Genomic DNA, 22,434 nt, shown 5'->3' with positions numbered 1-22,434 from the left:
CAAATCTCCCAAAACGTTTACGACTTTCGTACCCAGACAAGCTCCAGATAATGCAAGGGAGGGAGAGCTCCTCTTTTCCTCTTTACATGCTACACCGCAGTTGTGCATCACTCCCCGTATGCATGACCATTCAGAGAGCAGACTGCAAATTTTCCATGCACTCTGGCAGGCAAGTTCAAAGCCACCAATACCCCTGTACTCTCACACTTTGAACCAGAATGCACTCCCGATGCCATAAGGAACATGCCCAGAATGAACATTTTTGGTGGCAAAAGGCCACCTCTCAATAGAGTAGCCTGGCTACTAGCAGAGAAAGTCACTGGGACAAAGACAATGACATAAGAGGCTAATGGATACACAAGTGCACCATTTACAGTCGCGGCTGTAGACACCAGTGGTGAAATCTGGCATGTGACAAAGCAGAAGGAGAGGACCCTGAGGTGTCCTTCACTGGGATGAACCTGCAGTGGACAGATCTCCAATGGAAGTCTGTGTTCCCTGTGTAAAACTATACATCCATGATGATCAGCATGGATTGACAGCCATGGCAACAGAGTCTGTTCCCTCCGCAAGGAAAATAATGTGCAAAGATGGATGAGCAATTGGACACCTACCAGAGTGGACATGAAACCCTCTCCAGTTTCAGGAGGAGAAAATCATAAAGGACTCACCAGATAAAGTCTGAAAGAACACGCGGTCATACATAAAGTCCATCCCTTTTGTTATACAGTACAGGGAGTAACAGCTGCTCCTCAGAAGATTTGTGCAAAGGTTGGAGCTTTCGCACCAAAAAGGCTGCTTCAGCAGTATTTGGTGTGAATAGGTCTGCTGTAGCAGCAGAACCCACAGCGCCAGGGCTCAGCAGGTCTTGTAACAGGCTGACAGGGAAAAGGCTGATGCACACGCCAGGACCCAGGAGCCCATCACCATAGGGTGAAGCACATGCACTGACCCCTTGACTCTAGAATCACCTTTCTGCTCTGCTTGCATGTCTGTGTCTCTTCTTCCAATGGCTGGAAGGGGTATCCAGATAAAGAGCTGGTGTGCTCCATCTCCTCTGTCATATCTGACGCAGGAAGAGTAGAGGGGCAAACTGTTGTGGTAACATGGAAAGGTTCCTAGCAAGAACCCATCAGGAGCCCAAGTACGCTCCTTGTTAACATGTACATGTGGACTCATTCAAAGAAAGAATGGATAGTGCCTTAATGTTGATATGGATGCAAAAGTGAGAAAACAGAAAAGTAAAAAAATAATTTAAAAATCCAACATTAAGATGGGATCTGAACTTCGTCTGAACTCTTTGGTGCCAAAACATTGAAAATGTTTAGCTTCATTAAGGTGGGAAGTTCCATAACAAAAGCATCACAATGTCTCAGCAGAGTAACATCTAACCTCAGCCAGAATTGATATCAGTAAAGCAGGAAAAATTTACTCCCCAAACCCCTCAAGAGAAGTATGTGAGACAATCCAACCAGGTTTAAAGGTTGAAGGTCCAAGGTCCGAATCAGTTCCTATCTGTCCTAGGCTAGACTGTGCTCTCCCGCTAGCTCTACAAAGCTTACGACTCGCTGTACAGTTCTTCAGGTTGACTTGAGAGAACAGCTTCCTACTCCAACAGGCAAAGGTCTGTTCTGCTCCCTTCACACCTGCTTTGGTGCACAGCCACTGTTTGCCTTTAGCTGGCTTTGGTGTCTGCCAGCCTCCACAGTGAGCAAATGGACCATGAGGAGCGTCATAAAATGAACACAATGAGAAGAGTGACAGTTTCTTCCATTCCCAGTGAGATAAACCAGCTCAGTGACTTGTCCAGTGAGCCCTGAGCAAGCACAAGGGCAGATGCAAGACTACCAGCCAGCACTGAAGGGGGAGCGGGAAGGACAGCAGCTGATACATTCCACCCCAAGGAACATCACATCATTTGCCTTCTGGTCCCATAATTACCTTCCTCCACAGTGGAAATCCCAGTCCTCTCTTACAGCTGGGGAAAAAGGAAAGTGGGGCAGGACTGCTGTTTTGTGTCAGGTCAGCTTGGTCGGGAAACCTTGCCTGCTCTTACCACCTCCACTGCCTTCTCCCAACAGTGAGCCACCTCTTCCCTCTCTCACCTCAGCAATAACACTCATAATCAGTAATTACACATGAAGTCATGTGCCTGAGACGAGCAGCTGACCTGGCTGAAAAGTAACTTGGAAAAAAAGAGGAAAAAAAGCCAAACAACCCCAAAAATCCCCACTAGTTTTCTGCTTCCTCCATGCAAACTCATTGCAAACTCACGGCACAATTACAGGTTTGAAAAGGGGACAGAGTGATCCAGCTCAGATTGGTTTAACATGCCAGGGAAGGCACCCTGAAGTTGCAGCTCCTTGAACTCCCAAGAGACCCCGAACCAGCACTGTCCTGTTACCTCTCCACTCCTCTGCCGGTTCTGTGCCTCCTCCTGTGTGCTGCTACAGCCGGCTGTGCAGCAATGAGGTGGACCAGCCACTGGAAACAGCCATCTGAACACTCCCCATATTTCTGGTAGGCTGCTTTCATCTCTGTCACTTATGCCTTCAAGATCAGCACACGCTGAACAAAACGGCATGAGGACAGGACAGGGCACAGGGCTGCAGGAACAGCGAAGGGCACTAGGCTGACTTTGTGGGCAAGAATGCTACCCTGAGTGATTCTAAAGAGTGTTGCCTGAAATACAGTTTCAGTCTCTAGCTGTACAGATAAAAGCACAAATGTACACTGCCGGGGTGCCATACTGATGTGAGAGTACCTGGGAAAGCACTGGAATCTGAACCCCAAAATCAAGAAACCCAAGAGTCAATTCTGGAACTTGGACAGTTTCAACACAAGCTAGAGTTAAGTTTAACTTTACGTTCTGGTCCATACATAATGTACGTTATGATACACAATTGCAATGTGGAAAATCACCTAACAGAACTGAGCAAATAATTTTAAACAAATACCTTACAGGAATTTCTACATTACTTCATTTTATATTTTAGGCTCAACCTTAATTTCAACTTAATGAAACTGCTGACAGTAAATCAGACACAGATGTGGAAAGTCCTTCCCCTAATTTTTACTGAGCATGGATGATAATTACTGGGAACAAAATGGCATTCACACACCATATGCTGCACTACCAAGCAAAGTTGTATTTCTGTGGTTATACTGAAAATGAACATATTCTTGGAACACACGCATGTATAAATCTCAAGGAAAAGTCAGTCTTTTCTGACGCTTAGGGCAGCATGGGACAGTTATCAAGAAAGGCTCGCTTTAAGCATTCCATTTTTCAGAGGAATAGCCAATTGCATAAGAACAGAAGAATCCGGGTTTTTTTGACAAAACCTTTGCTCTGCTGAAGGAAATAGAAAATTTTCTTTTGATTTCAGTGGAGGCAGGATAGCATGCCAGTGTGCTTGCATTTAATGATATCCTGTATATCAGATTGTCACAATTGTTTGATCATTAAATATTACAAAGTTATACACAATTTCAACACCAAATATCACACTTTCACATGGAAACAGCAGGGGATAAAAGAAGTAAACAGGTTTTAATCTATTAAAACACACTGAGACCCAGATCTTGGCCCCATTCAAGTTTTTCTTTGGATGTCAGTGGAAGTAAGACCCAACCATAAAGATTAAAAAAAAATAAACTAAGATTTTTTCCTTACAGTTTAAATAAAGTAATTCTAAATATAATTTTTATATTTTAAAATACATTTTATGTAAATGTATTTTTACAAAAACCTAAAAAGAAAAGTTTAAAATTAAAAAGAAAAATTCCTATACTGGGTTTGAAAAATTATGTGAACTATACCTGTTATCGCTCAGATTTAATACTCTCAGCTTCTGCATCTGACCAATTTCATCAGGAAGAAATTCTAGCTTGTTAGAGCGCAGAGACATCACTGTTACATTTTTACAGCTTCCAATCTACAGGAATGAAAAAACCAAAGCTGTTAGGATACCTATGTTGATAAAATCTATTATCACTAACTTTTCATGTCAGGAGGTGGCCAAATTGTGTTTTTACTCTAAGTGACAAAAAGCAGAAAATACAGTATCTAGTCAGAAAATAACGCCCTCCCTTTGTCAGTAACATCAGGGAAATGCCTAGAGTTACTCACATTACTCTTCTGCGTGACACTCTCACCTTTACACGAATTTACTAATTTACTGGCTTTACTATTTTACCAGTGAGTAGGTAAGAAAGATGTGGTCTTCCACATCGTGCAGAAACAATTGCTTTAAGAGGTATTTTATTTGAGTAGGAATGAAATCTTGGGCCTACCACAAAACATTTCAATCTGTAATTGAAAAACACAATCAGCTTCTCACTTCTCTGGGCAGTTCAGGAAGGAAATTCTCATCCACAGCCAACGTCCTCAGGTTATGAAGGTAGCCGATGGTAGAAGGTAAGGACTCCAACTCATTACAGCTGCAGTCAAATTCTTCTAATAAAGATAAACTGAAATTGTAAATACACTTGTTAGATGATGTACAAGGACTAGGTAACAAAAATTAACAATCTAAAACCTTTGAGAGTTGTAAAGCCCCGCACTACTATAGACTGCCCTGAAGAGGGAACCTTTATTGCACATTTCCCTAGGAGAAGTCTATAATAATATGATTTTAGGAACTACTAGGGACACTGGTAATCAGTCTCATCCAGTAAGGCAGTTTAAGAAAGACCACTTAGTTTCCCCACATCATCATTTCTACCATTTGCAGTGAGAAAGTATTCCAAGCACTTCAAACACACAGTGACCAGGGCAAATCAGACTAAGCTGAAGAATCAAACCAAAAAGTTTATAATCTTAACACACAAAGACAGACAACAGGTAAAGAAATAGCCTGGGGAGAGCAAAGTGAAGGGAAGCAGAAATCGCCTGCAGGGTATGTTCCAACTGATGCACTTGACATAATTTCTAATACAGATCAGTAGTAAAAAAAGATGAACTTGGATCCAAACTCGACAAAGTAATCTCAGCCCGTGGTAGTCAGACAAAGCTTTTGTAAAAGTGCTTCTCTTTCACATGTTGAAAAAGCTGGCTAAAAGCTGATCTTGACAGGGCAGCTGTATGACAAGGACCGAAACAAAGCAGACCAAAATCAGTAAACTTCTGACACTCAAGTTCTCTCTTAAAAAAAAAATTTAAATAATTTCCATTTTGGTGTTGTATCACTCTTCCTAGATGGTTGTATTCTGTCAAATTGTGAAAAGAAAGAGACCTGACCTTTCCTCCACATAATCATGTTTTCAGGAAAGAGGATGGAACAGAGGCGGCTGACAGAAACTCCCCTGTTGAACCGAAGTCTGGGTTAGCCACAGCCCCCAGCACCAGGAAGCAGGGCATATAGAGGAAGCACGGCTTCCTAGTGCCCGGAGTCACCACGCAGTATATCCCTGCATTTTAGTATCCATGAAGAGGTCGTGAAATGAGCTGGAGGTTTTGTACGGAGACCTAAGTAAAAGGCATCCACACCGTAAAAGCCACCATTGTCTCTGCCAGTGGCTGCACCTACGCAGAATGAAAGGCAAGGCCATGCCAGGAGAGCTGACCCCATGCAGAGCGCCAACAGTCAGCACTTTGCCCTCCCCACCCACCGCTGCTCTGTTACGAAATGGCCTTCAGAGGCATCTTTCTGCTCTTGAGGACCCCGTCCTAGCCAGGCACACAAGCCTCAGGACTCTTTTGAGTGTTCACTTTTCCCTGAAGACAGCGGGCAACGCTTATACATCTATCTTACTTTGGTGATTAAGAATCAACAATGTGACCTTTGCTAATGCAAATAACACAAACAGGAATATGTATACGTAATACACGTTATATATATAAATATATAAAAATATATACATATCACATCTATATCATGCACATACACACATACATATATAAATATTCTGAAGAAATATCTACTGAAACTCTTAAAAAATTAGGCTGGATATAAAAATACTTAAAATTAAGCTGTACTGCACTGGTCATGGAATAAAAGTTTTGCGACCTACTACAAATGCCATCATTCCCTGCTTCTGCTGCCCATCCCCTGCCCCACACTTACTACCTTTTTTTCTCTCAAGTGCTTTAATTAATAGTGAGGTTAAATGGCAAGCAATTATTTCTTCCTCAGTGTTTGTCATCTCCCTGTCCACTGATGAAGGGACTAGGTGCACAGAAGATCATTTGGGTTTTTTTCCAAATGTGCTGGTAGAGCTGATAATAAGTTTACCTCTGCTACAAACCTTGCTCCTTAGTACTCATATGAGCCACAGCTGCAGGACTGGACCTTCACTGCACGTCTAACTTACCTTTATTCCAGCTTCTTAAGTAAAAAAGAAAAGGTCCTTCAGCCTTCAAATTTTACGAAACACAACACCAGAAATAACTATTCCTAACATGGAATTCTCAGAACTTTCCTCTAATTGCTGTATTTCAGTAGACTGAAAAGCCACAGTGAGTCATACAGTGATTAGTGAGAGAGACGCAGGGAATTTATCCAAAAGCTCTACCAGGCTTTGGTTATCGCTTTTCTTTAATACAAGATTTGTATCCACCACAATTTATTTCAAACTAGATGCAAAATAATTTCAGTAAAGGCAAAATTCAGTCATGTTTACCTACTTCATACAGAATATGTGCTTGACAGAGGGAAGCGCAACTGGAAAGCTTGTTAAATTACAAGATGCACACGTTCTTCCTTTTACTGATAACAACACAACCAGAAAAGCTTGAAAACAGATAAGTTAATTGAGAACTACTGTGTTTCCAATGGCAATCGGAAAATCTGATACTCTCAACTGTTACTGTGGAAGTTTCCCTGACAGTGAAGAATGACTTTATCAGACAAGAGAATTTTATTTGAAAGGTGTTGTCTGGTACAGACCTTCACAGCTTCTTTCCTTCCTAATGACATCAGCAGCAGACAAACGAAGATGGCCACAACAAAAACAACAAAGTCAGTGTGAAACTACATTTTATCTCTCTAAACTACCATGCTGAAAAAAAGATGCACTTCTGAAAGCGATCTTTCATTCATCATGGATTGTGCATGAAAGCAAGTTGACAATAACAGCTACAATTCTGACAATGCTAATTTAGCTAATAGATCATTAATCTCACTGTCATCTTGGGCTACATTCAGATCATTCTCGCTAGGTTTAAAGAAAGGCAGACAAAAATCAGATGTGCATTTGCTATTCAGTTTGGCAGCCACTGAAATGGCGCAGTTCACAGTGCATGTGCTAAGGTAGATGAGGAATATTTTTAGAAAGATTAGCAGAGAAAGATTCGTGAGAGTGAAGACTGCCATGAATTAAAGAGTAGTTCCAACCCATCTCAGCCCCATTTCATATAGTCACAGTCCTTTTCTCCCAACAGCCACAGCACCCAGATAACTGCCAAAGCAGCCTAAATCATAAGACTTGGCTACACCCACTATTTGTCCAACATCAGGCAAAAGGAACTTTGCAGACCCAGAAACACAAGATGACACTTTCACCTGGTACTGTCAGATACGGATGGACTAGACACATCTAGCACAATACACTGCCTCTTGACCTACTACACCATTACCTACGAATGAGTCATGCCTTCTCTTGTGACACTCTCCTACCCACAAAGCATGGGGATGCATGGGCATTCACTCAGGTGCTACAGATAAAATCTCTAGTCTTTGGGGCCAAAGAACTTAATCAATGTGAATCCACTGATTTTATGTGGAATGCTTTATTAAGGTAGGTCTACTGTGCATAATATCTTGCAGAGTTGAAGCCTAAATGCCACTCAGAGGCTTGCCCTTTGAACAAGACTGCCAAAAACAAGGGTGGTGAGTCAGTATTAGCCACAGCCACTCCGACAGCATTGAAGTGCTCTGTGTCTCATCATGAAATTGGTCCCTGGAGGGAGAGTTCCCTCCTCCACATTACTAATCTTTGTGTGACAATAATATACTCTGCAGTGGGTACTACGACTATCATGTAGGAGAAAGAGACCCAGTAGGAAACTATCCAAATGGATGAGTCAGAGCAAGGAAGTTCATTTTGATGTGGGAGATGCTGTCTTCATTAAATGAGAGAAAGTATTTCATTTAAAAAGCACAACCAATCACTCAAAAATAATGTGATAATATTAGGTGATTAGGCTACCGCTCTGCATATACACCATTTAAAGCATCAGTATGCATCTTTAAAATGTAATTATGGCATCATGACAAACAATACTGAACAGATATTAGGTTAAAAAAGCGCAGGGATCCCCTTCAATTTGAGCAATTCCATAAATAAGAAAGGTTTTAAAAGGTTTTAAAACTTGACCACCAAAATTGTAACAGATAATGTGGGACTTTATATCAACCCTTCTGCAGAGCGTCCAGTACACCTTTGAGCCTTATGAGCTTTCACTGCCCACCAGAATTTCTCGCTACACAACGACTTGTGTAGCAAAGATTCCCCCTTTTGTGATTCATATAATCAACTTTTAATACTCTCCATGAACATCACATAAATCTCAAGACACTGTAAGAAGTACAGCATGGTAAGCCAAACCTGAACTTTCAGTTGCTACAGCTGTAATAGTTCACAAATTTGGATTATTTTTTTTTCCGAATGGCATACCAAGAACTAAATTATTATTGAAATTATTACTATAAAATGGATGCAGGTTAGAGATGATTTCTGTTCTAGAGGCCTCACCGTACTATCGTCTTTCTGGACAAATCTAAATGAAGCCTTCTAGGCCTTAATTTTGGAAGACTCAGAACAGTCCTGGCTTAAGAAAACTGCTTCTAATGAAACAGTTTGTTGAGCTACAACTCCCTGAAGGGAGAACAGCTTTTGCACTGCGAGCAAAGGCACAGAGTCTGAGTGTATTCTGCCCACGGACGCCCCACTCCCAACGCTCCACGCAGACAGCACAGAACTGCTAGGAATGGTATAACCATTCAGCCACGCCAGACAGACAATCTGGATTTAGGCTGAACTCTTTCTTCTGCATGAACACTACTGCTGGTGCAAGGGGGCCACTAGTGCTGTAGCTCTAGAAGGCAGCCAGGGACCACGTATTCTGATTTTTTTCCAAATACCAGTTTACATAGCATTTTGGAAGCAAAATATGTAGAGGAAGAGGCATCCTACAAAAATATCAGCATTAAAGATGTGTTCTGCTAGAAAGGGATATATGTGGTGTGAAACACCACAAAAAATCACCCATTTCCACACTTGGAGACAGGTTTGCGTTCACCCAAATTCTACAATAAATTGCAGATTTCATTTAGCAATAAACTCAAGACACACAGCAATACAAAACAGAATTTTGCACCAGTGATCATGTAATATCTGACAAAAAGATGGCTAAAAGGCATCAGTAGGGCTTTTCGGAAGAAGATTACTTATATAATACTTTCACATTTTGATGTATACACCTATGAAATTGTCATGACTTTTTCATTTATGCTGCTTCAATATTTTAAGAAATCTTCATACATATGAGGTTTACAGCCATTTTCTTTTCAGCATCAAGTACTGGCTGTTGCTATGGAAACAGACGTATTCCCCCAAATACTTCTATTTATTCTACTTTTGCTGCTCTATCATTGAAATTGCAAGTGATTCATACAGAAAAACATCTTTGTTCTTTTTCTTGGAAAATGTGATACATTTCATCTTCTTATCACTTACACCAGTGTAAGTTCACAGAAGTAACAGTGCCACTCCAAATTTAAATGTTACAAGCTGGGTGTTAGGCACATTTTTGGAAATTATTTTATAGTTCAGTACATCTTTGTCTTATTTTTTATTTTGAAAACCTCACATTCCACAAGCAGAAGGGAAAACGCATGTTACTTATTGTTGAAAATCATGAGACTTATATACTCACTTTCCAATTGCGTTTGGCAGAATTGTAAGCTGATTGTCATCTACTTTTAAAGTCGTAAGCCTTTTCAACAGTCCTACAAAACATGTAAGGAAGAAGTAATAGAAAAATATTTCACATTAATCTTTTCTACTTTCTGTAGTCTCCCATATTCTTAAGCAAACAACGATTTCTAACGCTGAAAAACTTTGATCTAGATTTTAGAAAGCATCTGTATATAGGATGGTACATAGACACAGTCTTGTCCCATTGAAAATACGCTTTATGAAAATGAAGAGTTGATTAAATATTAAGCTGAACTGCAAGTGAAATATTAAGTGTATTTCTGAAGTCTTGAAAAAAAAGATGTGTAAAAAACCAGTATCCTATCTGTAGGAAGAGTAGTATTTCTACTCATCTATTAATGTTCCAATTGAATTCAAGTCCCATTGCCTTGATTAAAAGGTGCTCAGGTCATAACAGGACATTAGGCAAATTATCTAAAGTAAATGCTACATTTATAAAGCTTCACAATATGTAGGCATAGACTGAAAACCAGAATCAATCCTGAATGCATTTGTACACGTGGTTAATTCTTATCATTAAAAGAATTACAATCTAAGTGTAAGCAGATGCATAACTGGGTAACATTTACCAAGAAAGGAATGAAACTTCTGCTTTACCAGTACGTAACAGCAGAAAACAATAAAAAAGTAAAGACAGAAAAAATGGGGAAAATAGTGCATTACAGTGCTAGAAACAGAGCTTGAAACGGATACCCACATTCTGGAAGTTATTAACATTTCAAAATCTGTTTTTTCCCTGAAAGAATTCTGGATATACTGAAATAGCGTTTTTTAAATTATTATTTGTACTAACTGTGGGAATAATACAAATTAATCACTAACATAGAGAAAAATGTTAAACTGAATGTGCCATAATATGAAAGCTGAAGCAAATGAAAAGTACAATTAAAAGAGATATTAGAAACACTATCATTTCAACTGCAGAATATTTCTGTTGAAAACTCTTTCAAAATCAACATGTTCCAAGAAACACCTAGGTTTCCACAACATTTTCTTTTAAGAGGAGAAAGTTCTACCAAAATGGATTTCAGCAAGCTTTCATCTGAAAATGCAGTACTAAAATAACTCTTTCTGCTTTACTTCTGTTAAATCTATTAGCATTCAGTAACAGCAATTTGCAAATGAGAACTGAATATATCTAATTGCAAGATTGTATAATTCAAAATGTAAACATTTAGTCCTTTTGTACAGGAGCTAAATGCCCTCTAAAAATCAGTCTGCATATGCGTATCAGAAAAGCATACAAAGCAAAAATTCTAGAATTTATGGTGAGATGTAGAAGACCAAAATGGAAAATAGCTGTAAAAGATATCTAGTAGCATTTAGGTAGCCCAGTATTAGCAATGAGCAATTCGTTTTGGAATCTTGACCAAGTTGACTTAAAATCGGGGAACTTAACAGTTCCATGTTCAAAGGGACACACATAGGAAAGGGAAAGAGATGATGATGATGATGATACAGTGGGATCATCAGCTGGAATCAACAGAAGAGAGGAAAGACCTCAAGTGTTTCCAAAGAAAATATAAGGGACCAAGACTGAAATGAAATATCCAGTTGTAGAGAGCAATATACCTACCAAATATTTAAGAAACTCTATGCATGCAATGCAGTCAGAAAAGAAAATGAATAGTTTGAACTATTTCTTTGTTTAATGCTCTCATATGGAACTGCACTACTGTAACGAAGTGCAGCAATTCCCTTCACGAGTTTCACGCTGTTAACATAATCACCATTACACTTACTTTCAAATTTAGATCAGATCAATTGTATCTTTCTTTGCTTATTTTCTTTAAAGTGGCAAATCAGAATAATCAATACCTTCTAAGCACAGGCTTTTTTCCTGACTTTACAAAGTGGTCTCCATTGACTGTCCAGACACAGATGTTTCAAACTCCTTTGGAGCTTAATGGCAGTTCTTGTTCCAGCTATTAGAAAGTCTCATAATTACCCAAAAAAAAAAAAAAGACATAAATGAAATCCTCAAGTGTAAAAGATTACAAGAAATCCTGAGCTTTTCTCACCTATGGAGTCTGGCAGTTGCTGCAACATGTTGGATGACAACAGGAGATCTTCAAGTCCTTCACATCCTGATATGTCCAAATCAACAGTTTCTATCCTGTTTTTTGACACATCCAGGTACACGAGCTGTTTTAACTTCCCTATAGACTTAATAGCACATTACAGAATGTTATTTGAACAGATATACACTGCATGCCAGTTTCTGCGTTCAATTAAAGACAAACAACAGTAATACAAATATTATATTGTGACCTCAGCATCATTTTTATAAGTTATTCCACTGAAGCAGTATCAGTGGTGGTCTAACAGCCTTCCTGTTCAGATAATTGCAAAAGGAACTGTACCAAACTAAAGGACACACAGTAAACTAATTAATGCGTTCCAGAATTCATTAAAACTGCTGAAAGTTCAAGTTCTCAGTCCTACAGCTGTATTACGTCTTCATTTGGACACACACCCAAGGGACATTTACTCACAATTCACATCTCCTCAGCAGTCCTTCAGATCACTGAGGTTAGACCTGCAGGTAAAGCTTTTCTGCGTCAAACTGATTCTCTGAATTCTCTAAAATTTAAAATTAGACTTCAGATAATCACAGTTTAATTATGAGCAGTTAACCCCAATAGTACACTTCTGTGAATACAGCAATTAACTGCAGCTATAACGTCAATGAGCAACATGACAGGAATTCTGCCCTAATTTCTTCGAAAATCCATGGAACACGTGAGAGTTTGAAGCCTGCAGAAGCAACCTGCTTCTTGATCCGTTATTACGAGATGGTCACCAAGAAAATCAATGAAAAAGATGCTGTTATTTTCCTTAAAGGAAAACCTGCAAGGGGAACAGCAAAGAGGTATCCCTGCTGGGTCTGTGACAGCCTGGAGGATCACAGCAGGAGCAAGGCAGGGCACCACAACGGTGGTATTGAGAGCCACCGTGAGGTTGCAGTAATGTGCCTCCACCGGAAAACCTTGTGATCCACAGAATTACCTCATTCTTACAAAGAAGTTAAATGAGGAATATCAAACTTTGTTTCAAACCAGAGCAGTAAATATTCATGGCCTATGAGGGACCTTCCTTCATGGATCTTGGGAAAGGCATGGGAATCACTCACAAAGTGTATGGATTCTATAAAAGCTCATGGGAGTCGGGTTTTCAGTTACTCACATACACTTTTAGTGGTTACTTACTATACACATGAAAAAGGACAATAGTTTCAGAGAACAGCTTCATCTACAGGTACTTCCGAAACAACATGATTACATATTGCTTTTCATCTCTTACCTTGCTGAGATCTGCTCTCTGCTTCTAAGGATAAAAGGAAAACCTCCTTTTCATCCAACGTTTGCCATTTTATCCATACTAACAGTTGAATACCCTCTTTGTTTCTAGCACAGAGTACTTTTTTTAAAAAATTAAGATTGGAAACCTGGCAAATCTCTAAATCTCAAAATCAATTACCAGTTGGTATTCCCTTTCTGTTTTTAAAAGTCAAAATTTAAAGCTAATATTAACTGTTTCAAACCTCTTGTTTTGGAGAAACATCATCTAGGGTCTACTAGAATCAGATTTAGGAAACAAGTATTCACTGAAAATTCACTAAAAATAATTACACTCCTTGGGATTCAGTGCCACGATCTACTGAACGTCTTCAACTCTAAGTACTCTCTCCAGGATTATGATAGCTCAGCAGGACTGTGTTTGGAACACATTTTAGCACTGGATATATTAACCAATTTCATTGTGAACAGCAAAGAAACAGAATAATGGTTAAAATGTTTGTGCCCACACTCTCTTGTATATCTATTTCTTCTACTCAATTACACTGGAGCAATGATACTGCAATATTTCTGTTCTTGGTCTCCAGCTGGTTTCAGTATCAGCATTTTTTTTTTCCATTAACAAAGCACTCAAAAAGTATATGTTTGGACGGTGGGTGAAAATGATCGTTTCCTGTGCAACATTCCTACTTAACACGAAATGCAAGGTGAATGTCATTTATTTAAGACAAAAACCAGCCATTGCTCAATGCAAAAAACTGAATTTTGATTAACAAACGTTCAAAGCTGAAAAACGAAATACTACTTCTTCCAACACCTAGACATGTTTGTGCAAGATCTACTTCTACATCTTCCCTGCAGCAAAGAGGAGCGTTACTGTGTGAAACATGTGAGCTGTCACCTGTGTGATAAAATGCTAATGATGGGATCCCTTTCTCCAGTCACAGTCAGTGTAGGTACTTTAGAGTGATAATCTCAAATAATTTATGGCAATAAAAATTCAAAATCAAAGTTCTACTGTGGGGCAGCAACAACTCAGAAACAGCACTAATACATAACCATAACCCTAATGATTAGATTGTAAAATATTTTTTGTTCCATTTCTAAATGGACTGCTTTCTAGAGAAACAGATCTTCATTCTACTGCCCCAGAACTGCCTTTAGTACAGCTGAATCTGCACATACCAGCTGCTTTTAAAGTTTATTTAGATTACTTAATATTTCCTCTTCCTTTTTAAAACTCATGTGGGTTTTTATAGAACTGCTAGGTGATGCATGGTGACCAAGACGACAACAGGAAACAATTTCCCCTCACAATGAAAACTACATTAGGCTTAAATAAACCAGGCACATCCCCATTTAGACAGTGTCACATCATATCACAGCAATTAAAAGGTTTCCATACAAATGGCTATGCTGAGACTTTTATTTCTTGATAACAATTAATAACGATACGAACTAGGAATATGTACGCCTTCCAGAAAAGCACATGCATATATTTACTACAAGGTAAACAGCTTGCTATATCACACAATAACTTAATTATATAAAATAAGTGTTCATACCCCAGGTAGTATCTGCAAAGAATTATTGTCCATCCACAATTCCTTTAGATTCTGTATTTGTTCGAGAACCTCAGGCTGAGGAAAAGAATATAGTATTAGGGACAGTTAAATAAACCAGTATTGGTTTTAGTTAAATATAAGCCAATATTTTCTTAAAAAAAGACTCCCTCATCACCTTCCTTTTTTTCCTTTTTATAACCCACTGCAGACTTTCAGATAGTTAATGACATAAACAGCATGCTCATTTCATTTCATTTAACCACTGCTGCTTTTTCAAAACTTGTAAAATTTAAGAACCCTTTAGAAAACAAATTAATACATAGAAGAACTTCTTAGAAGTCCTTGTTCTAAACAGTGTGTTGGCAGTATGCAATCTAAGAACAAGGCAAATAAGAGAAGTGAGAACTGTGGAGCTTCAGAAACACTGCACTGAAAAGGAAGACCAAAGCTCAGCTTGCAGCACATGCAAAACACTGCCTTTTGCATGATCTATAGTCTTACAAATAGCTTCACAGTCATACTGCTGAACACTTTCCTGGATATACTGCATTTATGTATGATTTAATGTCTGCAGTTGTCATATTCAGTAGTTAAAACAGCAGTATGCAACGATAAAGCCTTAAAATTACAATATTAAATTTTAATCTAAGATGTTCTATTCTTTTTCAGCGCTATAAGATACTAGTGAGAGGAACTGAAAAAGGCAATTCCCTAAATCATTTCTCATTCATCACAGCTGTGAAAATCAAGAATTATCATGTCACAAATATTTCCATGTTTCATCCTAAGCGGTATTTTTCTTTTCCATGAAACACTATTCTCGATAAACAAGACTTTTAATTTGCCTTAGCTTTGTAAAGGTGTAGAGATTTTTTTCAAAGTCTGTCAGAAACTGGTATGAACTATTTCATTTGGCTCTAAATCTGATTTTAGCATTTTAAAGGTCTGTAGTACTACTTCACTGGAATTATTTCAACACAGCTAGAAACAAATGTTTCTCTCTACAGAGACTTCTAATTCTCTCGTGTGGTCTAAGTTCTTCGGAATGTTGTAACTCCCATAAGAAGGATGATTTTCTAGTTGCCCAGGTCCCATGGTACATTATGGGAGAAGCTCCCAATGCATCATCAGATAAGAAAGAACCTGCAAATCTGGAGAGCTCAGTCCCTCGGTTTTCCATACCGTCACACAATGTCTTTCTATTAAAAACTTATTAGTCAATATTTTAAAAATAATTTCTTTTGCCTTGGCTAATTCTATTGAAATTTTTTTGACCTTCAATGGTTAAAACCACTTCTAATTTCCAGGCTAAATAGATTAACGGTCATCTTCTACTATTTGTTCCTGTGATGATTAATGATTCTTTATTCCTCCAGAGTGTTCACTGACTAAGGTTATTACAGATAATCATAATTTCCCCTCTCAACTTTAATTTTCTTTTCAATTCCTCTCATTAGACAGCACCCTTCTCAAAGGCAACAGACTACTCCTATGCTGCACATATTACAGTTTGATTTGAAATTTCTTGAGCGTCCATTATGGTATGCTGCAGACTATGGTTTGGCAGTATGGTATACCATAACCCAGATGAGATCTCAGTAATGTTTTGATAAGCAGTATTAAACACTTATTTGTCTCTGTTACAAATGCTTCTGCTGATGCATTTTTGGAGAATATGTTCATTTTCCACATAGGCTGCCACAATTCAAGTGCAACAGAATAGAACAGACCAGATCAGACCAAACTGTTTCAGTTGGAACGGACCTACGATGATGATCCCAGTCCAATTGCCTGACCACTTCGGGGCTGACCAAAACTTAAAGGATTATTATTAAGGGCACTGTCCAAAGGCCTCTTAAACACTGACAAGCCCAGGGCATCAACCACTCCTCTAGGAAGCCTGGGCCAGTATTTGACCACTCTCTTGGTAAAGAAATGCTTCCTAGTATCAAGCCTGAATTGAAGACTGACATTAATTTGTGGTAAAAGTATATTACATTTTAATCAAAATTCCAAATACCATTTCTGAAATTTTTTATTCTATTTATCTATGCAAAAGATTTCTAGTTTTAATCAAAAATCTGAGTTAAAACCATCTATTTTCTCCTACATAGCAGTATGAACTAGTAAACATGAACAGGGTTATAATCATAATGGTCGACAATGGTGTACTGTCTCTAAACCAGATGTAGACTCTTTGCTACAGCCTTCTGCTACTAGATGACATTTCAACAATCAATATTGACCTCATGAACTACGACAAACCTTCTGTTCTACAAGGAAATGTGCCCATAGCACATGGCCACAACACAATAATGCCTTCTAAGTGAAAGTTTAATGCCCCAACACACAGGCTTTCTATTTAAAAATGGTGCATTTCTTACCAGTTCAGAGAACTCATTATTGCCCAGATCAAGTCTCTCCAGTTGAGTCAGTTTGTGCATTGACCTGTAACAGATTAGGAAATATCTAAGACAAAACTTTGCTTGCAAAATGTCAGTCAAATTTTGTTTAGATAAAAATAAAGCTCCAATGATACTGTTATTGCAAAAAGAATTACATCAGTTTGATGCTGATGCAAATGAGAACATAGTCCTTAAGACACGAGCTAAAGTTCTTGAACTAAAAAGCTCACAACAATTATTTTAGCATAAAAATAAACATAAAATCTTACTATAATTTTGCACAGTTGCTCAAGGAAAATGACCCATGTTCTATTTATAAGCAATTAAAAGTAAATAAATCACGATTATTTTTGATACAAATTTTGTTATCAACTTCTTATTAAGCACTAGAAAGCATTTTGGCTCTTCACAGCAGAAGTACAAAGTATGGCTCTTACCTCCCTAAACTCGTGCTTAGCTCCAGTCACGATGCAAAAGCACTTTTGTGACAAGGCTCAGCATGCTGAATGAGTTAAGCTTAGATGAGGCTTGCTTCAAGAACTTGTGCTGGTTGTTCAGAGTGCACTGAGCTGATGGGTACCATCCTTGCTGGGCTGTAGTATGGGTGACCTGAAACACGGCTTGTGTTTCAGGAATAAACAAAGAAACTGTCACAGAGGTAAGGGGTGGTACTTGGTGACACTTGCTGTCTGCCAGGAGCTTACAAAAACTCTATCATTGTAAGCAGATAAACAACAAAACAACGATATATAATTAAATGTCCAATCTGAGGTTCAAGCCTTTGATCTGCTGCACAGCACATGTAGGAAAGTACTCCTGTCTCTGTGCAGTTCATGGCTCAGGAGCACGGCAGGAAGATGGTGTGCTCCATGACACCGTGGGTGGGAGAGAGCAACCTGTCGTACTTTGCTGGTGGGTGTACCTCCAAGGGCCCCTTTTTTGGGCAGCAGCTCCTCTGAGGGCTAGAAAGACTGTGTGTAAATGATGGCAAAATCAGCCAAGGCAACTCATCCTTCTTCACAGCATTGTAAAAGAAAGAGTCAAATTAGAACGTATCACAAGAAAGTGAACCAAAAGTTACCACCAGCCATGCTTTGTGCAGCAAGGGCTGTAAGTGAGGAATAACCTGGGTTTGTGTCTGTGACTGATCACTACACAACAGCAAAAAAGGCACTTCTACTGCTCAGGCTTGGGTGACTGAAACAGTGAAACAAGAGGAACAGTGAGAACTTGCTAAAAATTACAAGATTAAATTCTTCACTTACTGCAGTCAATATGGGATGAATCTCCCAGGTTTATCTCTGAATTTGTGCTGTGAGAAAAACTGGTTCTCTCAAGTTCAGCTTCAACTGACAAAGGCCCAGATCACGGTGTACACAGACTGACTGTTAAAAGCATTTAAATTCTATCGATTTTGAATATAGGCAAAGGTTTCAAAAATGCAGCGTTTTAAAAACTATACTTAGAACATATGACAGCAGCACTGGCTCAGAGAAGTCATCACAAAGCTGCAAAGATCTTTTCAAAACTGGAGGAAAATTGCTGAGCAACTTGTGAACGCGGGCTGAAGGACCGAGCATGCCAGAAGGATGTTCTGGTTTATGTAGCGTACAACTTTCCTCATATTGGGAAAAAATAAGGTTTTTCTAAAGCTAATTTACCACATGATACATGTGTAATATCTGCTACTGCAGGCCTTTCCAAAATGTCAGAATTTCATATTTGTATGAAATTAAGATTAAGAAGTTGTATTCAAAATTGCTATGACGTTGGAGAATAAGAACAATTTCCTCCTTTGAATATTATCGGTCTTGATTTTTTATAATGGTTGACATTTGAAAGTCAGTAAATGTTTTCAAATAGTGCACTTGATACCCTTATTTTACATTATTAAATTTCAACCAAATGGTTTTATAAATATTCCATAAAGATTTCATTCCTTTTGGAAAAAATGAATTATTACAATTATATTATTCCGGGCCTTTCAATGAAGACTCTGCACTAAATGAGGCATTTTAGACAGTCAGTCTGCCAGGGACCCAAGCGTTACTGCCAGGTGAGTGGCGTACCCTGCCAGAGCCTGGCGATGGCTGCCGGCCCTCGCCATCCCCACCGCTGTCTGAATGCGAAACAGTTCCTCACACCGTTTTGGCTCTGCCCCAGGCAATTCCTGGGCACATCCGGGAAACAGTTCAAGCCAGGACCCCTCCCAGAAGGCAATGTGGCTACCCTGACAGAGAACACTGCTGCTATCTATTACCAGCAAACTTTATTTTCAGCTTTCTAAAATAGGAATTTTTTTTTCACAGAAATATAAATGTCATTCTTCAGTAGCAAAGTGAAGGATTTTTTGCTAGACATGTCAGTAAAATCAAAAAAATTTAGATAAACAAATATTCTCCTCTCAAGTTTTAGAAGTTATATACCTTATCAGATGTCTGTAATCAAACAGACACTTTGACTGATTGACTGTATTGCTTCACTTCCAGGATAACTTCAAGGAATGAATTAGGGTCACAAATTAAGATCAGGATCAGAGGTGCTTCTGTACTGTACAGAAATGAGTGGTTTGTACAGAGAAGTTCTTACATACATTTGCATCTTAAGCAAATGGTTCACCACTGAACCAAAAAAAATTAATTCCTTCTGATAGAACCTGATGTCTTTCATATTTAGGCTGTTACTTTTCATCTAACAGTCTGCACTGACAATTTAAGCTGGACGATGTAATAAACACCAGTGCATTTACACAACAGGTTTGGGATGTGCAATGCTAAGTCCTAAAGTCCTTTGAAACTGATGTTACCAGTACTGGGTAACTGGTAAAACCACTGCAGCACACATTCTATATTACTGATTTCTTCAGTGCCTTCTGTGTTACTGTCTGTCTGGTTTAACCGTTATAGCTTTCTAAAATATTCTTCTAAGTGTTCATCTCTCTACTTGTTCATTACTGTCTTTTTGTCCAGTTTTGCACAACCTCAGTTTCCTAAAAAGTCTTTGAAACCTAGCAAATACGTTGTCTCTGCTGATGACTTGCCGTTTTGGTAGTATCTAGAAACAGTCAGTCTACTTTCAGAAGCATTTCATCTTTCTATGCCAACAGTCCCCCTAATGCAGATTAATTCACGATAACTTTGCTCTTCAGTGCTTTTGGATAGTTCACCTATTTCATACTGCCTCAAGCTCACTGTTGTACATGGTCTCGTTATATTTTTCTTTTCCCTGTCACACTCTTTTCTGATGTATTTCCCAACCCATTTGATCAATGTTCACAGATATCTTTTAGCCAAGAACGCAAGAGATACTTTTTGCTTGTTGGCTAGAACGAATGGTAGCTGCCCACACAGCTCTGAAGGGGTTAACATCTAAATTAAAACTAAGTGAAAAAGTAACAACAAATTTTTTACTACAAGGTATAAACCATGATGTTGCAGTTTAAGCCAAGAGCATGGAGGAGTTGAATCCGGCACTGTTCCAAAGCAGTGTTTATCAATACATCTGTGATCAGTCTGGACGGAGCACACGGATTCTTAAACAGAAACTGTCTATATACTCTACCTAGAGCCCCCTTTTAGTCACACAAATCTTAACTCATGCTTCCCAGTTCCCAACCTGCTGTTCACTGCATTTTTGTTCTTATAGTATTCGTTACTTCGGATTATTCTTGCTATAAAACCAGAAGGAATAATGACAACATTTTATCTTTTAACAGTAAGTCCTTAGTCTGCAACAGGATCTGGAAGGCTTAGAGTCATTCAAGAATCATCCCACCAGAACAACAGACGAGTACGCTGACAAAAGATAATGAACTCATCTGGACAAAGCCAATGTTTCACACTGTCCCCAAATGATTCCATTTTACAGCATAATCTCCAATAAATAATAGTGTAAAATGTTTGTAACCCCCTGGTGCTCTATCTGCACTGTACTTCTCTTTGGAAATGCCTTGAAAAGCGGACTGAAGTTTTACGCATCCAGACAAAAGCTCAGTTTAATAAACAAAGCTGCAACACTGCAGGCACTCATTTACACCTCCTCTCCCTTTAAATAACACAAACATCCCTCCAAGTGTTTATGTTTTGTTTAACTCACTCCTCCTGAAACTTTCACCACTGTGTGCTCACTGATTTGTCATTAATCCAGTTTAGACTGCTGACATTTCGATACAAGCTGGAAATACCATATACAAACTTTTAAATTAATTGAACTCAATGGAATAAGTAATTACATTCATAACTGCAAACTTGATGACTACAGACACTCTTATTACCACACAGAATCTCATTAACTTTAGGAGAATTCTTTACACTAATGTGTGCACTCCCTGCCAGTAAGCGTTTGCCAGACTGGACTCAAGAGCTTTCTGAAAATGATGACAATTATCCAGAATTTACCAGTTGCTGTTTTGGAAACCAAAGTAGTTTTACTTAAAACAAATCAACCGGACCCCTCTGAAGACTGGCCTCTTGTGAACCAGTCAGGTAGCATATACACTCCCTGCCTGAATGACGACGTCATGAAAAGCACCTGGATGCTCCAAGGCTCCTTTAACAAATCCTGAGGGCAGGTTCCACTCCCGAGTGCCAACCAAAGGCTTTACACCACAGGAAACACGTTTATAGTTCGTTACACTTGCACACAGGTTTGCCAGCTCTGACATTCGCTGCATTCCCACTCCAAGCACTCCGTACGATGCCTTCGCACGTAAACCACGGGAAACGTGACATGCGTTTTTACCAGACAGTACAAAGTTTTCTCTCACAGACACTATTGCTTGTGACTTTATCACTTCTGCATTAAAGTTGACAAAAGCTTCTAGTCATTATGACTCCCCATGCCCATGTTAAAGTGCTCAAAAAACCCCAGCCGCAACCTGAAATACCTGGGAACAGAACAGCAGCACTCCTCTGCTACTTATGATTACTGACATACACAGACAGCGCTAAGTGTTTTGAAAGGTGAAACTCTGCAACTCTTCAAAGACGAAATGAATGGTCATCTAAGTTACCATCGAGCTGGTAAAAATGTGGCTATGTCATACTGTGTCTTACCTTTGAACAAAACTTTTACTTTAAGAGGTTTGGTTTGTACTGCTGCAAATTCACCACAAAAGGCAACTTTTAAACATTACTTTGTGTCATTTCCACAGTCAGATATGTAGTTTCAGAACCTGTAACATCTGTATGGAGGCAGATTAATTTCAGTTAGCTGGTACTATAT

General features: G+C 38.9%; 1 protein-coding gene across 3 annotated transcripts in view; it reads right to left on the bottom strand.

Moving 5' to 3' along the window:
- Window positions 1-22,434, bottom strand: part of LRRC7 (leucine rich repeat containing 7) — a 90,733-nt gene that overhangs the window by 43,329 nt on the left and 24,970 nt on the right. For all 3 annotated transcript variants that reach the window (XM_086462186.1, XM_086462188.1, XM_086462189.1), the window contains exons 6-11: window positions 17,191-17,254; window positions 14,807-14,881; window positions 11,964-12,108; window positions 9,881-9,953; window positions 4,344-4,473; window positions 3,823-3,938 (exon numbers count right to left, since the gene is read on the bottom strand). In XM_086462186.1, the coding sequence (XP_086318312.1) occupies window positions 3,823-3,938; window positions 4,344-4,473; window positions 9,881-9,953; window positions 11,964-12,108; window positions 14,807-14,881; window positions 17,191-17,254 (603 nt within the window). The remainder of the gene's footprint in view (window positions 1-3,822; window positions 3,939-4,343; window positions 4,474-9,880; window positions 9,954-11,963; window positions 12,109-14,806; window positions 14,882-17,190; window positions 17,255-22,434) is intronic.

This window comes from Leptosomus discolor, chromosome 3, assembly GCF_034619465.1.
Source record: "Leptosomus discolor isolate bLepDis1 chromosome 3, bLepDis1.hap2, whole genome shotgun sequence".
In the NCBI taxonomy this organism is placed as follows: Eukaryota; Metazoa; Chordata; class Aves; order Leptosomiformes; family Leptosomidae; genus Leptosomus; species Leptosomus discolor.
This window is presented reverse-complemented; position numbering and strand designations above follow the sequence as displayed.